The sequence below is a fragment of the Bombina bombina genome, chromosome 1, assembly GCF_027579735.1.
Source record: "Bombina bombina isolate aBomBom1 chromosome 1, aBomBom1.pri, whole genome shotgun sequence".
In the NCBI taxonomy this organism is placed as follows: domain Eukaryota; kingdom Metazoa; phylum Chordata; class Amphibia; order Anura; family Bombinatoridae; genus Bombina; species Bombina bombina.
Genome location: NC_069499.1, coordinates 1,170,057,200 through 1,170,080,407, shown reverse-complemented (window position 1 = coordinate 1,170,080,407; position 23,208 = coordinate 1,170,057,200). Strand labels below are relative to the sequence as shown.

At 37.7% G+C, this 23,208-nt stretch overlaps 1 protein-coding gene across 1 annotated transcript in view; it reads left to right on the top strand.

Annotated features, from left to right (window-relative positions):
• CRHR1 (corticotropin releasing hormone receptor 1) overlaps nucleotides 1-23,208 on the top strand; it is a 220,501-nt gene that overhangs the window by 67,977 nt on the left and 129,316 nt on the right. Inside the window, exon 4 of the mRNA XM_053718246.1 lies at nucleotides 21,280-21,365. Within this exon, the coding sequence (XP_053574221.1) occupies nucleotides 21,280-21,365 (86 nt within the window). The remainder of the gene's footprint in view (nucleotides 1-21,279; nucleotides 21,366-23,208) is intronic.

The window sequence follows — 23,208 nt, the reverse complement described above, 5'->3', positions numbered from 1 at the left end:
AACATCTATTTAGAATTTTTTTGTATTGGAATTATCGTTTGTATTTGAATTTAGTATTTATTTTACATTATCAACATTGGAGTGTAGCACCTAGTCCATTTTTATTTTTATTCCAATTTTCATTCTAATTTCACATAGGAATTTACACCATCTACATTATTTTTATTTTTTGATCTATCAGCACGCAAGATAACACTACACTAGCCATTTTTTCAATTCAAGAGAGGTCATTCACACTCTTATATAGGGCGACTGGGACACCAGTACATATTAGTCCAAATAGTCACCTGCACGAGGATTGCGATTGTGAGTTTTATATTGTTTTTATATTGTTTTTATGTGCATTTTAACTGTTTGTTTGTAACATGGATCCATGTATGTAAGAAAATAAAGTGTAATTTTATTCTGTACCTCAAGTCAACTGGTTTAGTTCAATAGTTCAGACCCAGCCTCTTTTGGCGCTTTGGTTTCTAACCCAATTCTACTTTTCTCTTATTGACTACTAGGAGTCAATCTCCAGAGCCAGGGTCTATTGAGGCAGGCGCTTAGTGTATCCCAACTGTCACTTGTCATAATAACGATATTAACTATATGAACCCTAATATAATTAGGGTTAATATAGTTAATATATATAATATAATAACTATATTAACTATATTAACCCTAATATAATTAGGGTTAATATAGTTAATATAGCTGGCGGCGGTGTAGGGGGATTAGATTAGGGGTTAATACATTTATTATAGGTGGCCGCGGTGTAGGGGGATGTAGATTGTAGGCAAAAGAGCAGTTTACTTTGTGAAAAAGCCCCGCCAAAAGCCCCGCCAAAAGCCCTTTTAAGGGCTGGCAAAAGAGCTGTTACTTTGGGGCATGCCCCGCAAAAAGCCCTTTTAAGGGCTGGCAAAAGAGCTGTTACTTTGGGGCAATGCCACACAAAAAGCCCTTTTCAGGGCTATTTGTAGGGTTAGACTTAGGTTTAGTGGTAGGGATAGTTTAGTATTTTAGGGGTTAAATAATTTAATATAGATGGCGGCGGGGTAGGGGGATTAGATTAGGGGTTAATAATTTTAAAATAGATAGCGGCGGGGTAGGGGCTCACTTTAGGGGGTAGGTAAGGTAGATGGCGGCGGTGTTAGGGGCTCACTTTAGGGGGTTATAGATTTAATATAGCTGGCGGCGGTTTAGGGGTTAATAACTTTATTAGGTAGCGGCGGGCTCCGGGAGCGGCGGTTTAGGGGTTAATACATATTTTATTGTTAGGCTAGTGAGGGGGGATAGCGGATAGAGGGTTAGACGTGTCGGGCTATGTTAGGGAGGCGTGTTAGACTTGTCGGGCTATGTTAGGGAGGCGTGTTAGACAGTGCGGGTGATTTAGACTTTAGTCAGGTTTTGTAGGCGCCGGCAGTTTCTAACGTGCCGCAAGTCACTGGCTTTCTGGACATCGCTGGTTTATCCGACTTACGGCACGTTAGCATCTGACAGCGCCGTATATGGGATAGCTCGAGTTGCGAGCTGAAACTGCGGGCGACACGGGTTCCCTCGCTTGCGCCGCAAACTACGATCTATATCGGATCGCACCCCAAGGGTATAAAAAAATATGCAGGTGTCAGCGATAGTGGGGGCAGCAGATTAGGGATTAATAAATATAATATAGGGGTCGGCGATGTTAGGGGCAGCAGATTAGGGGTACATAGGGATAACGTAGCTGGCGACGGTGTACGGAGCGACAGATTAGGGGTTAAAAAACTTTAATAGAGTTGCGGCAATGTGGGGGGACCTTGGTTTAGGGGTACATAGGTAGTTTATGGGTGTTAGTGTACTTTAGAGCACAGTAGTTAAGAGATTTATAAACCGGCGTTAGCCCAGAAAGCTCTTAACTCCTGTTTTTTTTTCTGCGGCTGGAGTTTTGTCGTTAGATTTCTAACGCTCACTTCAGCCACGACTCTAAATACCGGCATTAGAAAAATCCCATTGAAAAGATAGGATACGCAAATGGCGTAGGGGGATCTGCGGTATGGAAAAGTCATGGCTGCAAAGTGAGCGTTAGACCCTTTCCTGACTGACTCCAAATATACCAGCGGGCGGTAAAAACCAGCGTTAGGAGCCTCTAACGCTGGTTTTGACGGCTACCGGCCAACTCTAAATCTAGGCCAAAGAAAATAGCACTTACCAAAATTCATCATGATAAAAAAAGAAAAAGTAACACATGACATGCAAGATAAATTATTATTTAAACAAATTGAGGAAATTACAAATAATCCAGAAACATGAAGTGAACCAGAACACATAGGTTTACAGTAATTTAAGTAAAAAATAGAAATTTGTGCCATCATTAACAACATTTCCAGGGATACACAATTTTGTTAAATTGGTGCAGAAAGAAATTAAATCTTTAAATGATGGCACAAACTGATGATAATTTAACCAAAAAGCAAAGACAGGCAATAAAAGAGTTAAAAGAAAATCATACAATAACAATTTAAAGTTCAGACAAGAGTGGGAATGTTTAGTGTTGATATTTGAAACACATATTCATTGCTGCTGTTTTTTTGTAACAATTATTGCATTTAGCATTAAATTTGTTTGGTTTGTAGCAATCATCTGTGTACAATTATTTGTGAAACTAATCCTAAACTTTAAAGTGTATAGCTTATTTTAGGGCTAATGATTTATTGCTTGATAGGGCTAACTTTTCCCTTTCCCTATCTTTATCCCTTTTCAATCCTAATCTTAATCTTTCTTCTTTTTCTGTCCTTTATAATGCATGTTTATTCATTATAGTCCCTTAGCACCAGTACATATTATGCATAGGTAGCAATTATTTGTTAAATCTCTATTTATTAACTATGTAGTACAGTCACTTTTGACACAAATATATATATATATATATATATATATATATATATATATATATATACGTGGCCAGATTAGAAAGTGGCGTGCTATTTTATTTGCATAAAAGAATAAAAAATTCCCATAGAAGAAAATTCTCTTTTTATTTTTAAACAGGTATTTCTATGTATATATGTATATATGATTATTTTATTGTAAAATATTTACCTGTATATCTAAATGAATGAGTACAGTACAGTAGCGTTGCAAAATCTGTTGGCGCTCTACAAATAACTGATAATAATAGATATATAGATATATACAGATATGTAAACAAATATCTATTTAAAAAATAAAATAACTTTTTTTTCTAAGTGAAGAATATATTAATTTCAAGTATTTCTATTCAAAACACTATAACACATGTTAAAATGAATAAAATGATCATGCTTGTTTTAAGGTAATTGACTGGGTAGGGCTCAAGAGTTTGTATATACGTGTTTATATGTGTTTATACGTGTTTATATGTGTTTATATGTATTTATATGTGTATGTATGTGTGCACATACATATTTACACATCTAAGCACATAAATACACATGTATACACAGAAATACACATATATAGACACATATACTGTATATAAAAACATACACATATTTAGATATATATATATATATATATATATATACATTAGAACCCTTTCCAGTCAAACACTTTGCCATGTACCATAACCAATCATTAAAATGTGTATATATGAGTGTAATACTTTTCTTAATTATGTTTTTTATATGTTTTGCACAAAAAATTTAACCCTTACACCACTTCAGGGGGTAGATTTATTAAGCACCGGCTGCTGCTTTCTAAGCCCATCATTTCAGGCTTACTGAAATGGAAGTTGTCATAAGACCGCTGCTCCTTAACTTCTCTGCCACCTTTTAAGTGGTGGACTGCAATCACCTGGATCAGATAGGATTGGATGATTGACATCCCTGCTAGCCGCCGATTGGCAGCGAGTGGGCCGGGCGGCATTGCACAAGCACTTAATAAAAAATACTAATGCAATGTTAAATGCCGACAGCGTATGCTGTCGGCATTTAGCAAGGTTGAGTGAACATGATTCGCTACAGCAAATCATGTCCGCTCGACCTTTAATAAATCTACGCCTATGTCTCAAGTCTTGCTAACTATTCTAGCAAAGTTTTTTCTTGCTCTCGATTGTAACTTATAACTTTCAACTTGTAATATAAACGCTGATTAGCGCAGTTGCGATCTCCATTGAAATTATAGGTTGCCCCAGAATGATGTCAGCAGCACTAAATCAGTTTTACCACAGACTTGTAATATCTAGACGTGTGCTCATGTTAGCACGGTCCAGCCATATTGCGTATCCGCGTTCTACGCTGTCACTAGGGTGCTCCTTGTAATCTGGCCCATAATGTATATAAATACACTTTTTAATTGTTAATAACATTTAATTTTTGCCTTATTTCATTTTTTCTAACTGATTAAATACTTTGAAATCACTTTCTTGTCATTCTTTTATTTTTATGTGTGTAGTGATTTCCATTGTGCCCTCTTGTTTCTTTCTGTGTCATTTGATAACCCATTTTCTTTGCTCCCATTTAGTAGCTGCCCTTTGTCTTGTTTGTAATTCCTTTCCTGGCTTCTGTTCCCCCCTTATGTATCCTCTGAGCATCTTACTCATACAGCATGCGTGGGTAGCTCGAAGGTCCCTGCATCAATCTTGTCTCTGGCACTTTGAGCGTCTGGTCATTTGTTGCAGGAGCAGACAAGAGAGCTGGCGACAGGAATCCAAAGAAAATGGGCCTGTAAGGAAATCCTTGTCACTGCTTAACCAACACACTGCCAGAGACAATAATAGTGTAGCACTTTGAGGGGGGGAAGCAGGATTTATGTCTTGAACTTTTTGCATAAGGGATAAAGTAACACTGGTACGCATGAATTGATTCTTAGTTATGATGACCAGAACAGTCACTTACATGTTATTATTATAGGGCAGTCCTTAAAAGGGTGCAAAACAACGTACAGTAGATAACCCAGCAGTACTTCAGTCAAAGTCAGTGAATACATAGTAACATAGTAACTGTGCATTAAAATATGTGCTGTAGAGGCTGTATCTTCTTTAACTTGTGGTTGTCAGGGGTGCCCAAATCTCTGCATATAACAATACATAGAAGTATTTGTGTGTGTGTATATATATATATATAAAAAGTCCAAATAGCATATAGCCCAGCACTCCAACCAGGTGGGGCAGCCACAACCTGGGTGCAATCCTTATGAGAGATAGTTAGAGAACATTGTGGAAGAAGGACACTCTCAGGGTTTGTATACAGAAAAATATTTTCTTTATTCTTAGAACATTAATACATGGTCAACGTTTCGGCCCTCAGTTGGGCCTTCATCAGGACAGGTATTATCTTTAAACTGCCGAGTGGCAGTAATCACAGATCCAAACAAGCGAAACAGTTTAAAGATAATACCTGTCCTGATTAAGGCCCAACTGAGGGCCGAAACGTCGACCATGTATTAATGTTCTAAGAATAAAGAAAATATTTTTCTCTATACAAACCCTGAGAGTGCCCTTCTTCCACAATGTTCTCTCTCTCTCTCTCTCTCTCTCTCTCGCGCGCGCTTTCAAAGAAAAGAACACCATCCCTATTGTGAAATGTCGAAGAGTCTCAGTGATGTTTTGGGGTTGTTTTGCTGCCCCTGGCACTGGGTGCCTAGAATCAAAGCAATACATAATTAAATCAGAAGACTATCAGTGCATTCTGGAGTGAAACGTACTGCCCAGTGTCAGAAAGCTGTGCCTAAGTCGCAGGTCATGGATCCTCCAGCAGGATAACGACCCGAAACATACCTCAAAAAAAACTACCTGAGAATGGATGAGAAGAAAATATTGGAACATTCAGAATTCGTTTTCTTTGAGTCCAGATCTTAATCCCATCGAACATCTGTGGAAAGAACTAAAACTCACAGTTGGAAAAAGGCACTCCTCAAACCAGAGAGAACTGGAGCAGTTTGTTCAAGAAGAGTGGGCAAAAAGCTTTGTCACAAAGTGTAGAAATCTGATTCATATTTCTATAAGTATAATGTTAGGTGTTAGTGTAACTCAGGCTAGGTTTTATTTTACAGGTAAATTTGTATGTATTTTAACTAGGTAGTTAGTAAATAGTTAATAACTATTTACTAACTAGTCTACCTAGTTAAAATAAATACAAATTTAGCTGTGAAATAAAAATAAAACATAAGCTAACTACAATGTAACTATTAGTTATAGTGTAGCTAGTTAAGGGTTTATTTTATAGGTAAGTATTTAGGTTTAAATAGGATAGTTAGGTAATGATAGAAATTTTTATTTAGATTTATTTTAATTATATTAAAGTTAGGGTTAGGGTTAGACTTAGGGTTAGGTTTAGGGGTTAATATATCTATTTAGTGTTAGTGATGTGGGAGGCCAGAGGTTTAGTGGTTAATAATTTTAGTATAGTGGCAGCGGTGACGTTAGGAGCGGCAGATTAGGCGTTAATAAGTGTAATGTAGGTGGCGGCGATGTTAGAGGCGGCAGATTAGGGGTTAATAAGTATAATGTAAGGTGTCTGCGATGTCGGGGGCGGCAGATTAGGGGTTATTAAGTGTAATGTAGATGGTGGCGATGTTAGGGGTGGTAGATTAGGGGTGTTTAGACTCAGGGTTTATGTTAGGGTGTCAGGTGTAAACATAACTTTTCTTTTCCCATAGGAATCAATGGGGCTGCGTTGCGGAGCTTTACGCTCCTTTATTGCAGGTGTTAGGCTTTTTTTTAGCCGGCTCTCTGAATTGATGTCTATGGGAAAATCGTGCACGAGCACGTAAAATCAGCTCAAAGCAGTGCTGGTATTTGTGTGCAGTATGGAGCTCAAAGCTGCCATATTGCCTGCTAACGCCTGGTTTTTGCAAACCTGTAACAGCAGCGTTTTTAAAGGTGAGCGGTGGAAATAACTTGCAAGTTATTACCAAACCGCTCATAACGCAAAACTCGTAATCTGGCCGTTTGTCTCCAAAAGCTGTACTACAAAATATTAGGTTAAGAGTACCAATATTTTTGTCCATGGCATTCTCATTTGTTCTACTGTTTAAAAAAATATCAGCTAGATTACAAGTTTGTGCATTCGTCTTTTAACGCTGAAAATATGGTATTTTCAGTGTTAAAACAACACCACAGCCATTACAAGTCTTGTCGGTATAGGTGTACCACAAGCCTTTTAGCCTGTAATGCAACGTCAGTACCGCACTCGTAAAAATGACGTTTTTAATGGGATTTCCAATAGGATTTAAGGATTAAATTTGAATTAGCCAATAGAATAAGAGCTGCTTAAATCCTTTTGGCTGATTTGAATAGCCAATAGGATTTTAGCAACCCTAATTCCTATTGGCTGATTCAAATTTTTCAGCCAATAGGACTGCAAGGGATGCCACCTTGCATTGAAGATTCAGTGTTCGGCGGCGACCGTATGAAGAGGATGCTCCGCGCCGGATGTCTTCAGGATGGACCCGCTCTGCGCCTCCGGGATCAAGATAAAAGATGACGCCTGGATGAAGATTGAAGAGACTGCCTGGATGAAGACTTCTCGCCACCTGGATGAGGACTTTAACGCCGGGATGAAGATCGTTCAAGCGGGACTTCAAACACTGTAAGTGGATTGTCGGGGGTTAGTGTTAGGCTTTTTTAAGAGTTTATTGGGTGGGTTTAATTTTTTAGTTTAGGCAATGCCCATACAAATGCCCTTTTCAGGACAATGAGTATCTTAGGTTTTTTTAGATAGTTTTTTTTATTTTGTGGGTTGGGGGGTGGTTGGGGGATTGTAATGTTAGTAGGTCTTAATATTTTTTTTTCACTAAAAGAGCTGCTATCTTTAGGGCAATGCCCTACAAAAGGCCCTTTTAAGGGCCATTGGTAGTTTATTCTAGATTAGGTTTTTTATTTTGGGATTATTTTTTTTATGGGTATTAGAATAGGAATATTTTTTTTATTTTTGATAATTTGTTATTTTGTGTGATGTATATTTTTAGGGGGTGTTTTATAGCAAAAGAACTGTTAAATTTAGGGCAATGCCCTACAAAAGGCCCTTTTAAGCCCCCCCCCCCCAAAAAAGGCCCTTTTAAGGGCCCTTGGTAGCTTATTCTTATTTTGGAGTGTTTTTTTTTTTTTTTTTTTTTTTTAAGGGTATAAGAATAGGAATAATCTTTATTTTTTTGGATAATTTCGTTTGTTTTGTTTTTTTGTAATGGTAGTTTTTTTTATTTTTTGTAATGTTAGGTTTTAGTGTAAGGCAGCTTAGGTTATATTTCACAGGTAAGTTTGTATTTACTTTAACTAGGTAGTTAGTAAATAGTTAATAACTATGTAGTAACTATTCTACCTAGTTAAAATAAATTGCCTTTGAAATAAAAATAAAACCTAAGCTAGCTACAATGTAACAATTAGTTATATTGTAGCTAGCTTAAGGTTTATTTTACAGGTAAGTATTTAGTTTTAAATAGGAATTGTTTAGTTATTAATAGTAGGTTTTATTTAGATTTATTTTTATTTTTTATATATCATTTTGATTTTATTGAGGTTTTTAGCAAAAATTGCATAACCAATATAACTTGCCGCTATACAATATAGACAGATATTAGAACAATTTTTGTACCATAATGAGAAAATATACAAAACAGTTACATTTTGGTGAGACTATAGTCGTCAAGTATAACAATACAGGTACAACACTACAAACATATTCATATAAACCAAGAGATGATAGGCAAGTAGATCTGAAACCTCCTTTTATATATCTATAGAGACCTCCAATGCTAATATTAGGCCACTCTTGGGCCCGCACATATTAACTAGTTTCGATGGAGGTAAACTAGAATGGTATATAGTTTTATAAACCTCCCAAGTAGTGTATGGGCTACTCTTGAACCCATGTAATATATCTTAGATTACTGGAGGTGAAAAAACTTAAGTGATATACGGTCACTTTACTTTTGGGCCTGGTGACTTCATATTCTTAATGTAAAGTGATTTATGATATACATATAAGACATTAAAGTTTACAGCAGACAAAAAGCTGATGGTTAATAATCCCATATAATAGACTGGGAGAAAATATGGGGGAGTTTTTTATGTGAAATAAACGTAATGGAGCCATGCTTCTACATTTTTCATGAATTAAACCTAGCTTTAAAAATTTAAAAATCTGGTATGAAAAAATACGAAGAATTAGGAGCCTAGATGAGCCAAAAATTTCAATAAAATGTAGGATGATGTCAACATATCAGTATATGTAAATTAAACATAGGGGTTGTCATCTCTGGTACTGGATCCTCTTCTACTTAGTGAAAATGTCTTGAGCTTATAAAAATACATATGAAGAAAATACGCTAGTGGCTAGATAACAAAAGTCACCCACAAGCCCCAAAATATTATCTTACTTATGGACTTTTTTGATCAAAGGGAAACATGGTTTCAAGGTGCCAGTTGGTGTTAGGCATGACTAACATAAGTTAAGGCTTAATGTTGTTTTAAGTATCGCTTCAGGAAGGTACCGTTACCTGGAGTGGAGGTGATTGAAAATTATGTAAACTCCATAATTAAGTTTAGAAGATCTGCAGCTATATGCTACCAAAACCTGAACCAATATTAGAGACCCTCATAATTAATCCGAAAATAAGATTTGCCTGTATCTTGAAACACATCCATAGGACACTGTTTCAGAAGCCAACAGCACCCCACAAACATAAAACAATGTGGCATAAACTAGGCAGATGTAGTCCAACACATTAACTAGGGTCTATCTGTCTAGAGTATCTAGAGTACAATTGATAAAACCCATTTTAGTATTATAAAAATAAGCTGTATACCCTAAATGTAAGCAAAGGTCTGATGTGATAATGTTTTTGGATTGCATGAAACTTTAGAGGTAACCTGTGCTTTATTGAAATAGTTACCTGTATAATAATTATTTCTAAATTCTAGGAAACAGCATATACGAATTATCATGAGTATTAGAGATATCTACTAATAACACTTATAGATGTTTAAGGCATAATGTTATAGCATTCTAGCATTTATCTAGCGTGAGACAGCCAGAAATGTAAAAAAGCTCTAGTATAGAAGCCACTTCATGCCTTTTGTTTAGTAATCCGTGTTATTAAGGCCTTGATTCACCATGAAAGACAAAATATGTAGGAGCCTAATGAACAAAAAACAAGCAAAAAGAAAACACAACATCTTCTGACAATGGATAGCAAATGGATTATAAGAGTGTAAGGTACATGTGAATATATCTCAGACTGATGACAGTCTTCATAAGGTTATAGTGGCCTTAAAGGGACATGCCACCCACATTTTTTCTTTTATGATTTAGAAAGAGGACAGGCTCTGGGTTCCGGTGGAGGAGGAGCTATACAGCTGCAGCTTAGCTCGTCTCTCCATTCTCCTGGACATTGGCGGTGTTCTTTTCGTGCCAGCCCCCGGTCTGGGGCTTCCCTCTGGACAGTCACAAGAACCACTCCAGACCCATCAACAGTGGCACACCATCCCACTGTTGCACCCTTATTACCAGCTACCTGGCCCTTAGATAACCTTTTACAACTCACTGAGGCTAAATACAAGCTAGAAGGTCTTTCTCGCAACATCTAGCGTCACTGCACTGCATTGCCTCTACTACAACTAAGTCTAACCTCCCCTGCTGTTTTTTTCCTCCCGGAGCCGAGACACCCTTACTGGATCCTGGTTCTCCCCCCTCCCTGTACTCGCCATCCCCTGTCAGCCAAGTGTGGAAGTTGGCGCTCCAAATTACCTGTCCGTGGCTGTCTTGTCTGCCGGTCCTGTTGGCTGGGGTTCACCCCTCTCCCTCCCCCACCGGTGCTGCGCGGGGGGGAGCTGGGCCCGGTTTGGGAGCGTGGACCTGGAGTGCAGCTTGTCCCTCCACTGTTCGGCCACCCGGTGCGGCGCCGCCCACTCCCCCCCCCCCCACCGGTGCTGCGTGGGGGGAGTTGAGCGCGGTTTTCAGCTGGAGAGCCGACTCAGGAGCGTCTGGTGCAATTTCTGGGACAAAGTCATCTGGAGGCGATCCGGCGATCATCAAGGAGGCTGGCTGATGGCTGGACACTGCAGGAGGGGGTGAGTTTGCCAGTCAGACTAGAAGCTACATTGCTAAAGGGAACAGCTGCCGAGCGCAGCAAGGGGCTAGAGAACAGCTATAGGATCATCCTGAATCTACACAAATTTATTTATTGGGGCTAACAAGGGCCTGAGTGTGAAGGCTAAGGACACTCTTTATACTTTTTAAGTCATATGGGCATAAACTTTGTGTTCTCCCCTTGCCCTTTAAACTACCGTTGACACCCTACAAGTTTTCCATCTAGGGGTCTGTAGTAAATCCCCTGTGAAAAACCCCAGACTGAGCATTGTTCTATGCAAAGAGGAAAATTTGACTCTACAAGGATAAGACCCTGGGACATTACAAAATGCACTGAAAAGGCTGTTTTTTCCTTGCTCTTCTAACAAGGCTGCTATATTGTTATATTTTGTTCCTTTTCTCTGTTGTTTTTTTTCTCTTCTGGAAAAATGTCTTTAATAATTTAGTATCGTTATCAACACTCATAGAAATATCTACTGTACTGGAGGGCTGGACAATTTAGCCCCAGCACAGCACAATTTAATTGATGATTGAAGCATGTAACTTAAAAGGGTCTTTATCTAAATTTACTTCTTGTATGAGCAGTATCAATATTGATCTATAAGGCTTTGACTGCTTTTCTTAAACATGAGACTGATGGGGATGCCTAATAGTGATTAATGTCAGACTTTCTGGCAAAATTAAAACAGAATTCATAATTCTGAATATCTCTTGTAATAAGCACTGCCGAGGCCCCCATTAGTCTCTTTTTTATTAACTGGTACTGAGTTCATTGTATCCATTCTTGGATCTATTAAATTAGATTTGACAGTTTATTTTCTAGGTTTGTCAGGCCTACCCTTTCATTATTGTTAATCCACCGCTGTTAAGAGATTCTCTAGAAATACCACTACTGTATTTTAGGGTAATCAGTCTATATGGAGCAAAGGCTGATCTAATTTTTACATACTATCTAGCTTTCATTGTAAACTATCCTGTCTACTGGGGGTTGTATCTCAATGAAGCACTCTATGTTTTGAATGTTTATTTATATGCACTGATTGATGGATAAACTCCTGATCTTTCCTGTCGATAGATAAAGAAAGTTAAATTCCCAGGTGTTTATACAGTAGAGAAGATTAATTTATTGGAAGTACATAGTACTTATCCTCCTTGATCTAAAAAGCATTAAAAAAGGCCTATAACTAAGCATAGTCTGAGACTAATCTATCTCAGGCTCTCCCAGACAAACACCAGGCGTAGTATAAAGTATATGCATCTTTAGTTATAAGTACTGTTCCTGGCCCTACTGGCCTTTTGTTCAACAGGGAGAAAATAAGGGTATAAATTGAGGATAATCTTCCTCTTCTCTAAATTACTCTACAGGAGGCACCTGTTTGCCTAATCTTCAATATAAATTTCTGTGGGCCCCATCTGTGTCTAGCCCTAGTTAAGGGCAGCTTTGAGTATATCCCCTTCCCTGCTGCCATCACCAGCGTGCGAGCCCATTCACTTCACTTGGTTAAGGCCCCTAAATTTCCCCTTTTTTTTTTTCCCATCACTTCACTATTAAATATCGTTGCACCTCTCACTGCACTTTTTCCTCACTTCTTCACTCCCTATCCTCACTATTTCCTTGTTAACCTAGTTGCCTAGCCACTGGGAGGATTCTTCCCCTTTTCTTTTTTTTTGTTTTCTTCTTTTTTTTTCCCTCTTTTTTTTTCTTACTGGTGCACATGGACAAATTTTTTCACACTCACTCGAAGACTCCCTCACCAACGATGGCGGCAAGGCAAAGAGATAGAAGAGCTAAAAACACCACAGACGCCCTGACTGAGCCTCCCGGCCACACTACCTCCACTATCCGATACCTTTAACATGCAAACTTTGGTCACCAAAATCTCAGAAGCCCTGACACCTAATTTTGATACACTTAAGACTGAGATTAAGCAAGATATCACCTTACTGTCACAAGAAGTTAGACAATTTGCCAACAGAATCAACGAAGTCGAGCAAAGGGTTTCAGATCTGGAAGATCTGACCACTTTACATAGTGCCAACTTAGAGGCAGCCAACTCATCTATCACCATATTACAGGCCAAATGAGAAGACCTTGAGAATTGCGCCCGTAGGAACAATATACGGATAATTGGAATTCCCGAGGATGGCACCCACGAGAACTTGAATGTGTTTGTTTCAGAAACATTGCCGCAACTTCTTAAAATGCCACCTAATTACCCTAAAATCATAGTTGAAAGAGTGCATAGGCTAGGCAAACCCTGGACAGATAATAAAGGGAATCACAGGCCTAGACCTGTGATCGCCAAGCTTCTTAATTTCCAAGATAAAGTCACGCTGTTCCAATTTTTCCGTAAGAATCAGCCCATACTGATAGGAGAATCTAAAATTCTCCTCTTTCAGGATTTTTCATTCGAGACAACCTCCAAGAGAAGAACGTTAGCTCCAATCTGCTCCAAATTAATCCAACAAGGTCACCAAGCCACTATCATTTACCCAGCAAAATTGAAAATTACAGATGGTGTAAACATCCATGTTTTCAATTCTATCTTGGAGGTTGATCAATACTTAAAAGAATCTATTAGACAGACAATTGTCAGGTCAAAAATAGGCCATCAGTATCTTCTAATTCACTTATTTTTTATCTTTTGTAATTCTTTTCTTTCTTTCCTTACATGGAATATCCTAGCCAGGATGCTGTGATGGGGGATGGAACTTGGAAAGTTCTGTTTTTCCCTTTTTTTTTCTTTCTTGTTTCCCTTCTTCTTCTTTCTCTTTTTTTTTTTTTCTCTCTCTCTCCCTTTCCCTCCTCTCTTCCACCCTGCGGGACACCACTCTTCCCCATTTAAATTATTTAGAAAGAGAATGCAATTTTAAACATCTTTCTAATTTACTTATATTATCTAATTTGTTTTATTCTCTTGATATTCTTTGATGAAAGCATATCTAGATATGCTCACTAGCTGCTGATTGGTTGCTGCACAGAAGCCTCATGTGATTGGCTCACCATGTGCATTGCTTTTTCTTCAACTAAGGATATTTAAAAAAATGAAGCAAAATAAATAATGGAAGTAAATTGTAATGTTGTTTAAATTTCTATTCTCTATCTGAATCATGAAAGAAAGATTTTGGGTTTAGTGGCCCTTTAATTCTTAGGTCAGAATAGAACACATGACACTTCTGCTAAACCTGACTTCTTTGGCCGGTTATATAGAATATTTCAGGTCTCATATCTACCCAATCCCAGCTTTGCAAATGCTGTAGTAATGTTCCACAAATAGTGCATTGCAAGACTCCCTATTTCTCAAACCTCCATGTACCCGCAAGAGTGACACACCTCCTGCAAATAGAGTAAGTAGATGAGGGGTAATTACTACTTCACATAATGGGGACATTTTGTAGTGAGAGTCTGATGTAGGGTATGCTTCAGTATTATTCCTGAAATCCTCCTTAGTTAACTGAGAAAGATATTCTTCCTTCCCATATTGATCCTCTAATATATTATTTCCTGCGGACTGAACCGAACCGAAAGAGTATACTGGGACATCAGGTAGAGGTACATTATTATTAGGCTCTGTCCCGTGTTCCTCGTAGCTGCTTTGAACTGGGCTGGGATCAGATCACAGCTCCTGTATGAGAGTGTTGTACAGGAAATCTAATGTGTCCATTAAATTGCATATCACTTTGTGTAAGCATGCTTCCATATTTAATGATAATGCTTCTGCATATATAGGATATGAGCGCTGGCTTGGTCATCAGCACAAGGGGAGAGTTGCTTCCTACATCGGTACAGCTAGGGAGGTTGATACCTATGAGCCGTGATGGTCAAGAAATTGGATAGAGTGTTAGATATAAAAGGGCTCACAGAACATGTAGTAAAGTGTCAAGGATCCCAGATGGCGACTCGCGCCACTACTGAGCCGCCATCCTGGAGGTATAATTCACTCCTTAGTGTTCAGTTGCTTGTTTAACGTACCAGGTAAAGTGAACCTCGGAATGAAGTCCTGACATTGCTGGTTACTGCCGAAGTGTTGTAGTTACTAATAACCATCCAGTGCAAGTCCTGAGATCTCCTACATATCGGCAGCTTCTTCCGTGGTATCCATAACTGGTCAACTGTGGTTGCAGATGTGAATTCACTATTGCCTATGGGTGGCTTCTGTACTTTTAGATGGCGAAAATGGCTTATTTTAGGTCCCTTGACAGAGAGCTCTTCACTTACGCGTCTGCTAGGCTCGGCGGTTGGCTTCGCCCCCAGATTTATTTTAATTGCATTCAAGTTTGTAGGTGTTAGGGTTAGACTTAGGGTTAGGTTTAGGGATTAATAACTTTAGTATAGTGGCAACGACGTTGGGGGCGGAAGATTAGGGGTTAATAAATGTAGGTAGGTGGCGGCGATGGTAGGGGCGGCAGATTAGGGGTTAATAATATTTAACTAGTGTTTGCGATGCAGGAGTGCAGCGGTTTAGGGGTTAATATGTTTATTCTAGTGGCGGCGATGTCTGGAGCAGCAGATTAGGTGTTGATAATTTTATTTTAGTGTTTGCGATGCGGGAGTGCAGCGGTTTAGGGGTTAATAGGTAGTTTATGGGTGTTAGTGTACTTTTTAGCACTTTAGTTATGAGTTTTATGGTACGGCTTTGTAGTGTAAAACACATAACTACTGACTTTCAGTTTACTGTAAGGATCTTGTAGTTTTAGGCTGTACTGCTCACTTTTTGGCCTCCCAGGCAGACTCGTAATACCGGCGCTATCAAAGTCCAATTGAAAAAGGACTTTTTGAAAGCTGCGGTAGTTACGTTGCATTACGGCCAAAAAAGTGTGCGGTGCCACTAAACCTGCAAGACTCGTAATACCAGCGGTAGTGAAAAAGAGCCTTAACGCTGCTTTTTCACTCATGCTGCAAAACTCGTAATTTAGCCGTAAGTATTTAGTTTTAACTAGGAATTATTTAGTTAATAATTGTAAATTTAATTTAAATCTAATTTCATTATGTTAAAGTTAGAGGGGGTTAGGTTTAGGGTTAGGATTAGGGTTAGGGTTACGTTAGGTTTAGGGGTTAATATAGTTTAATTTAGGTTGTTTTTGCAATGTGGGGGGATGGCGGTTTAGGGGTTAATAGGTTTATTTAGTGGTAGTGATGTGGGAGGCCAGAGGTTTAGGGGTTAATAACTTTATTTAGTTGCTGCGATGTTGGGGTGCAGCGGAATAGGGGTTAATAACTTTAGTATAGTGGCGGCGATATCGGGAGCGGCAGATTAGGGGTTAATAACTGTAGGCAGACGTCGGCAATGTCAGGGGCAGCAGATTAGGGATGTTTAGACTTGGGGTTTATGTTAGGGTGTAAGGTTTAAACTGTATTTTCTTTTTCCCCATAGATATTAATGGAGCTGCGTTACGGAGCTTTTGTTTCCGCGATCGCAGGTGTTAGACTTTTTTTGCTGGCTCTCTCCATTGATGTCTATGGGGAAAGTGTGCACAAGCACGTCAAACACACCTCTTGTTTTTGGTGCGATATGGAGCTTAAAATCTCCATATCGCACGCACAAGCCTTGTTTTTCAAAACTTGCAATGGCAGCGCTATTGGGAATTAAATAACGCCACTTTTGTTGGGTTCATTAATTTCCCTATAGCGCTCAAAACTTGTAATCTAGCTGAATGTGAAGTAATAAATCAAATGTGAAGTATATGTTCTATTTCATTTAAAATAAAGAATGGTGGATACCAAATACTTTAGTCAAATTTTACTTGGTTTCCCAAAAAAGTTGAAGGGTACCAATACATTTGACTATGTTTCTATAAATGTGTGTGTGCCTATATATATTACCAATATATATATATATATATATATATATATATATATATAATATAAATACAAATGTTTCTGCACACCTTACAAATTATTAATATTACTTAGGGGTGCAGGCAAACAACCAAATAATTACACAAAATAGAATATTGCCGCACATCCACTTCTATATTTTCAAAACATTTTAAATATTGCAAAAAATAACCTAAGCTCATATTTTAAAATTGGTGACTGGCTTAAGCAAAATATGGCTATATTGTGTGACTAAGATCCCAATTTTAAAATATGAGCTTAGGTGATTTTTTGCAATATTTAAAATGTTTTGATAAACTCAGCTACACCAACTGCTAACGGGAGCAAAAATTCTAACACAAAGCCATGAAAACAAAATACACAAATATTGTCATTAGAATGGGGCATACTGAAGAGCTGGGTGACAGCATCACTCACTACAGAGTTCCAAACGGCCTCTTGAAGCAACATCAGCACAATAACTGTGCATTGGAAGCTTCATCAAATGGGTTTCCATGGTCGAGCAGCTGTACACAAGCCTCATGCGCAACACCAAGCGCCAGATGGATTGGTGTATAGTGCCAACATTGGACTCTGGAGCAGTGGAAACGTGTTCTTAGGTTTGATAAATTACACCTCACTATCTGGCAGTCTGGTGTGGCAGATGTCAGGAGAATGCTACATACAGCTACTATAAAATTTGAAAGAGGAGGAGGAACTATGGTCTGGTGCTGTTTTTTTCAAGGTTTGGGCTAGGCCCCTTAATTCTAGTGAAGGGACATCTTAATTTTATAGGGTGCAAAGACATTTTAGACAATTGGGTGCTTCCAACTTTATGGCAACAGTTTTGGGTTAGCCCTTTTCTTTTGATTCTGCCCTGACCTCAACCTTATTGAACACTTTTGAAATGAAATTAAGGCCAACCGTGAGCCAGAGCTTTTTGTGCAACATCAGTGCCTGACCGCACAAATGCTTTTTTTGCTGAATGGGCACAAACAGACACACTCCAAAATCTTATTAAAGGACTTCCCAGAAGATTGGCAGCTGTTATAGCTACAATGGAGGTGCCAACGCTTTGTTAAAGGGATATTAAACATTGCTCCTTTTGTAAAAAGAAATATGTTAAATCAAAGTAAACATAACAAGAAAAAAAATATTTGCTTTCTATTTAAGGGCTAGATTACTAGTGACGTGCTATTTATCGCTCTCGCTTGCACATTAACTGCGCGCATCAGGTAGCGCATGTATTACAAGTTGAAAGTAAAAAGTATTTGTATGAACGCTAACCCAACCTGCGTGAAAAGCCAAATTTGGAATATCGCCACCACGTTGACGTATTACCCTATAGACTTCAATTGAACGTGAAAGTGGAAAAAACACCCTTTCTTGTATGCAAATCCAATCTCATATTCTTCATATATTCATGTACACTAACACGACATGAAATATGAATATTTCACATTCCAATGTTCTTTACATAGCAGAATATGTTCTATTTATTCACAATATTTCTACATATATCTGATGGTATTTTGGTACAATATATATCTATACCTATAATTATATATAGGTATAGATATATGCAGATAAATATAGGAATATCTATTTAAAAATACTTAGAACATATTCCCCTATGTGAAGAACATTTGAATGTGAAATATTTACAGTAAATACTTAGTGAAAAACACTTTATTATGAATATTGCATAAATATGATTTTACATGTTTTTACCTATTTGACTGCAGAGGGGTTCTAATGCACTTGAATGTTTGTATGTGTTTATATGTGTATATATGTCTGTAAATTCATATATAAATGTATAAATACATACTGTATGTACACAAACATATACACATATGTATATGAATGGCTCTCTATGTTAAAGCCCTTTGCAGTCTTTTTTCTTTTCTAACACCTGAGACCTTTCAACTTGTAATATGCACCCTACTTCCGATGTGTGCAAAGGGCCGCAGTAGACCCCTTTTTGCTTGTGCGCAACAGTTAGCGTGCCACTCGTAAACTAGCCCAAAATGAGCACTTATCGTGCAATGTAGCACTGCCCACAGATAGATATAGTTGCTACCATTGCATAAGTTTTGCGGTCATGTGATTTTAGTAGCAAAAGTCTGATACTGAACATGGACAATAAACTAATTGCAGCTAGCAGAGAGGTGTCTTCTAACAAAACTTCAAAAGACTAACTGCTAATATGCCTTCCTGCAAACACCCCTCCTCCTTGCAGGTTAGGGACAGGAAGTAAAGAACACTACACAAATGATACATTATATAACAAGTTATTGCAATGATTTCTATTAAATATAACACACCAATTAGTTATTTTACAGTATTATTAAAACAATGAAATGACCATGGGATGTCAAGAGACTCATTTAGGTGTGATGGTCAGGTGCTTACATACTTTTTGCCATTTAGTGTTTGTGTACATATATATGTATATATATATATATATATATATATATATATATATATATATATATATATATATATATATATATATAAAATATATATATTGGCCATCTACAATTTAAGGGGACAGGCTGCTGGTGAGGTGATCAGGTCACAAAGTATTTCCGTGTAACTTTCATTTCTTAGATCATTTTAGTAGCCCTCCTTTGAATGGTTTCTAGTGTCTAGTCACGTCACACTGTGAGACAAAGTGACACACTGTCTTCTCCAGATAACACTTTAGATAGTCATAAAATCAATAGATAATAATGATAATAATTTTCAGGGACTCATGGATTAAATTGGGTTGTAGGGTGCATATATAACAACAAATTGGTATTTATTTTTATTACAAACTAATATAATCGAAATCTGAAAAAAATATTGCTATTTTTAATTTTTCCAGGGCTGCTTTTTACTCCCAGTCCGATCCTGCAAGGTCCCTAAAAGTGGACATTAAACCCCAAATTTTTCTTTCATGGTTCAGATAGAGGAAACAAATTTAAACATTCCAATATACTTATATTATCTAATTTGCTTCACAAGGCATCTACTGTATGTGCAGCCATCAATCAGCAGCTACTGACCCTTTCTAGATATCCTTTTCAGCAAAATTCGATATTAAAAGTAAATTAGAAAGTTGTTTAAAATTGCATGTTCTTTCTTAATCATGAAAGAAAAACAAAAGAGACCATCTGGCCACTTCTGCCATTATTATCCTGTCTAGAGAAAATAGGACCATGTGTCTTTAATCCTTTCTGTTTGCAGGGGAGGTTTTTACCAACAAGGACAGAATTTAGTTTTTATATATTTTTTATTATTTTAGTGCCAATTTAGGTAACATAAAATATATATAGACTTCTTGTAGCTACTGGCATTAGCTTAGCTTAGGGCTAAACATGATTAAGTCCCAAATACTCTCCAAACCTTATGACTTTATTTTATCACAATCAAATAATGTTAAACTATTTTGCTTTTGTTTTATTTCCACTTAAAGTACCTTTCCAATTTGAGAAGTTGCTGACTACAGGTTATAATTCTTCTTGTGTGTGATTGCAGATTGCATAACTATTCACCTTGTGTGGAATAAGTCTGTTGATAACAGTCATCCATATTCATGGATGCAAAATGATTGATCTCAGTTTATTTGATTGTAGACAAATTACTTAAAAGGTATGCTGGACTCAGACATTTTATGTCATCCACATGGAAGAGAAGCCCTTAAATATGTAGCCATTTTTATGCATGAAAAATATGACGTCAAAGCTGTTTAAACTAATATGCCAGTATCAGTTGAGCTTTTGCAGTGTGCATTTGCAGGAATTACCTGCTAACCAATGAGTATGAACAAAAATACATATCAGCCAATGAGCATTAGCAGAAGGTGCCTACCAGCAAATAGACATTAGTAGGAAGTACACAACTGTATTAGTTGCAATTTAACTCTTTAACTGCGGATGATGACACGTGGTCGTCATCCGCTCAATGCCTTAGCTGCGGATGACTACCAGGTATAGTCATCTGGTGAGGGGGGCCTTTAGAGCTGATCATGGCCTCCCTCTGCAGTTTCAGACCCATACAAGGTGGTGGAAGCTTCAGCATCACCTCGGATATCTGGCACTGCTGGTGGCGTCACCACATGCTGTCAACCTGGATACCAGTTCACCAAAACAGCTCAGCACATGGAAATGGCTCAGCAGATGAAGGGTTAAACTGTATAAGCTTTTTCTTCAAATATTTTCAAGCAATAAAATCAACATGTTTAAATGCTGCTCTTTTAAATGGGAGGCAAATATTTTTGAGTACAGTGTTTTTAAGGGGGAGATAGAAACTACACACCAGCTGCTGCTTTGTTTATCACTGTCTTGGCAGAGGAATAGAGCTTCTAATTGTCTTTGTCACTGCAATGAGCAAGAGTTTTACTGCATTCTTTAAAAACATGGAGGTTTCTCTTTTTATTCATACCAGGTAATGTGTATAGAGACTGTCACCTTAACGGCACGTGGGCAGGCAGAGGAGACTACAGCCAGTGCCAAGAGATCTTGAAACAGGAGGTAAGTGACCACATCTGATATAAAAGGAATAAACCATTTGCTGCATGGTCTAGTGAATATAGATAGGTCAGCAAATATAGAACTCAGTATGAAATAGGTATTTGGACTAAGTTCCAAGATAGTTAAGGAAAAATCAACCCTCAAGCTGGTGATGGCCTAGATTCAATAAAACTTGCCCCAACGTTGTTGCTTGAAAATTGTGGCATTCCTAAAGATTTGTAATTGCCCCTCATCACAGCCCTCAAATATAATCAATGGAAGATGCCGGCATCAACAAAAAATGCCTTAAAAACATTAATAAACAACTAAGTAAATAACTCATTCAAATGGAAACAAAAACTCCCTATTTAAAACAGACCGCCTAAACATTGCCCAGCAAAATCTGGTATTACAAATCTATGGTAAAAAGGAATTACCAGAGAATGTTTAGCATGGCACGCCCTATACTTTCAATGGAACATTGCTCAGATAACAAGTGCTCGAGTGCAATACATAACAGTACTAAAATTAGAGCAAGACCTAAAGTAAAGTGTTAGGGTTACAATAAAAGTATACACACACAATCTCAAAACTGTAGTATTTCCCTCATATTTATACATATTACAATTAAAACATATGTTTTTAATTAAAATATAACAAGGTGTTGGACTAGGAAGGGCTTAAAGGTGTACATGTATGTGTGTGTGTATTTTTGTGTGTGATATAGTATACTACAAGCGGTGTGTGTAAATATATATATACATACAGTATATATAGTATATACAGTATATATATATATATATATATATATATATATATATATATATATATACACACCCCTTGTAGTATACCATATCACTTTAAAAAACTTTTAACACACACCATGTCTCTCATTACAATTCATGAAAGCTGTATGTGTTTAAAAAAATAGTTTTGGGTGCTTTTTTTAACTTAGTTTTCTACTGTATTCTAATGCATTAGAAGCAGAACATTTTTAAAAATTTAAACTGGACAATTTATGTCAATATAGCCACTGATTTTTAGGTGAGCACACACAGGGCTCTATTTATCATTGTACAGGTGGACAAAGTTCCTAGCTAGGTAACCTTTCTGTCTGTGATTGTAGTGAGCGGGCAACATTACGCTTCTTGCATTTATCATTGAACAAGCCAGGGTCGGCTCTAAGGGGGGGCATTGGGGGGCAATGCCCCCCAAATGGAATGCTGGGCCCCCCAGGGCAAAATAAGTGATTTTTTTTTATTTTATTTTTTATTATTTTTAATTTTTTTTACATTTTAAAAGTGACGGAACATCCAGGGTCCTAAATGTCGCATCAACCATTTGCAGCCACTGGACCCTGGAGATCCACCACTGAAGGGCCCAGCTAATCTCTTTACTCTCCTCTATTTACAACCAGATAACAAATAAAGTTGCATTTCCCTGCTGGTGCTCTCACAGTTAACCTAGGGCTTGCAATGCCCCTCCTCCTGCTAGCCCACTTACTACAGAGCTGAAGTGAGATGAGGACATCATCAGACCTCTGCAGGAAGTGCTGGAAGAAGCTAACAGTCAGTGAAAGGGAAGGCAGAAGTAATTTTGTGAAAACACAGCCGTATAACCAATGTGTGTGTGAGAGTAGTATCCCTTCCCTATTGTGCTTTATATCATGGCAGCTACAGATAAAGAAGCAAATTGGGAATTCCTTGGTTTCCCCACTGCAGGTCACACAAAACAAGTGTGCATTGTGCCTGCTTTATCTGCAGTGATCAGTGTAAAATGTGTGTCAGATTATAGGTGCTCAAATACACACACTTTATATACTGTTTGTATGTGTGTGTGTGTGTATATATATATATATATATAC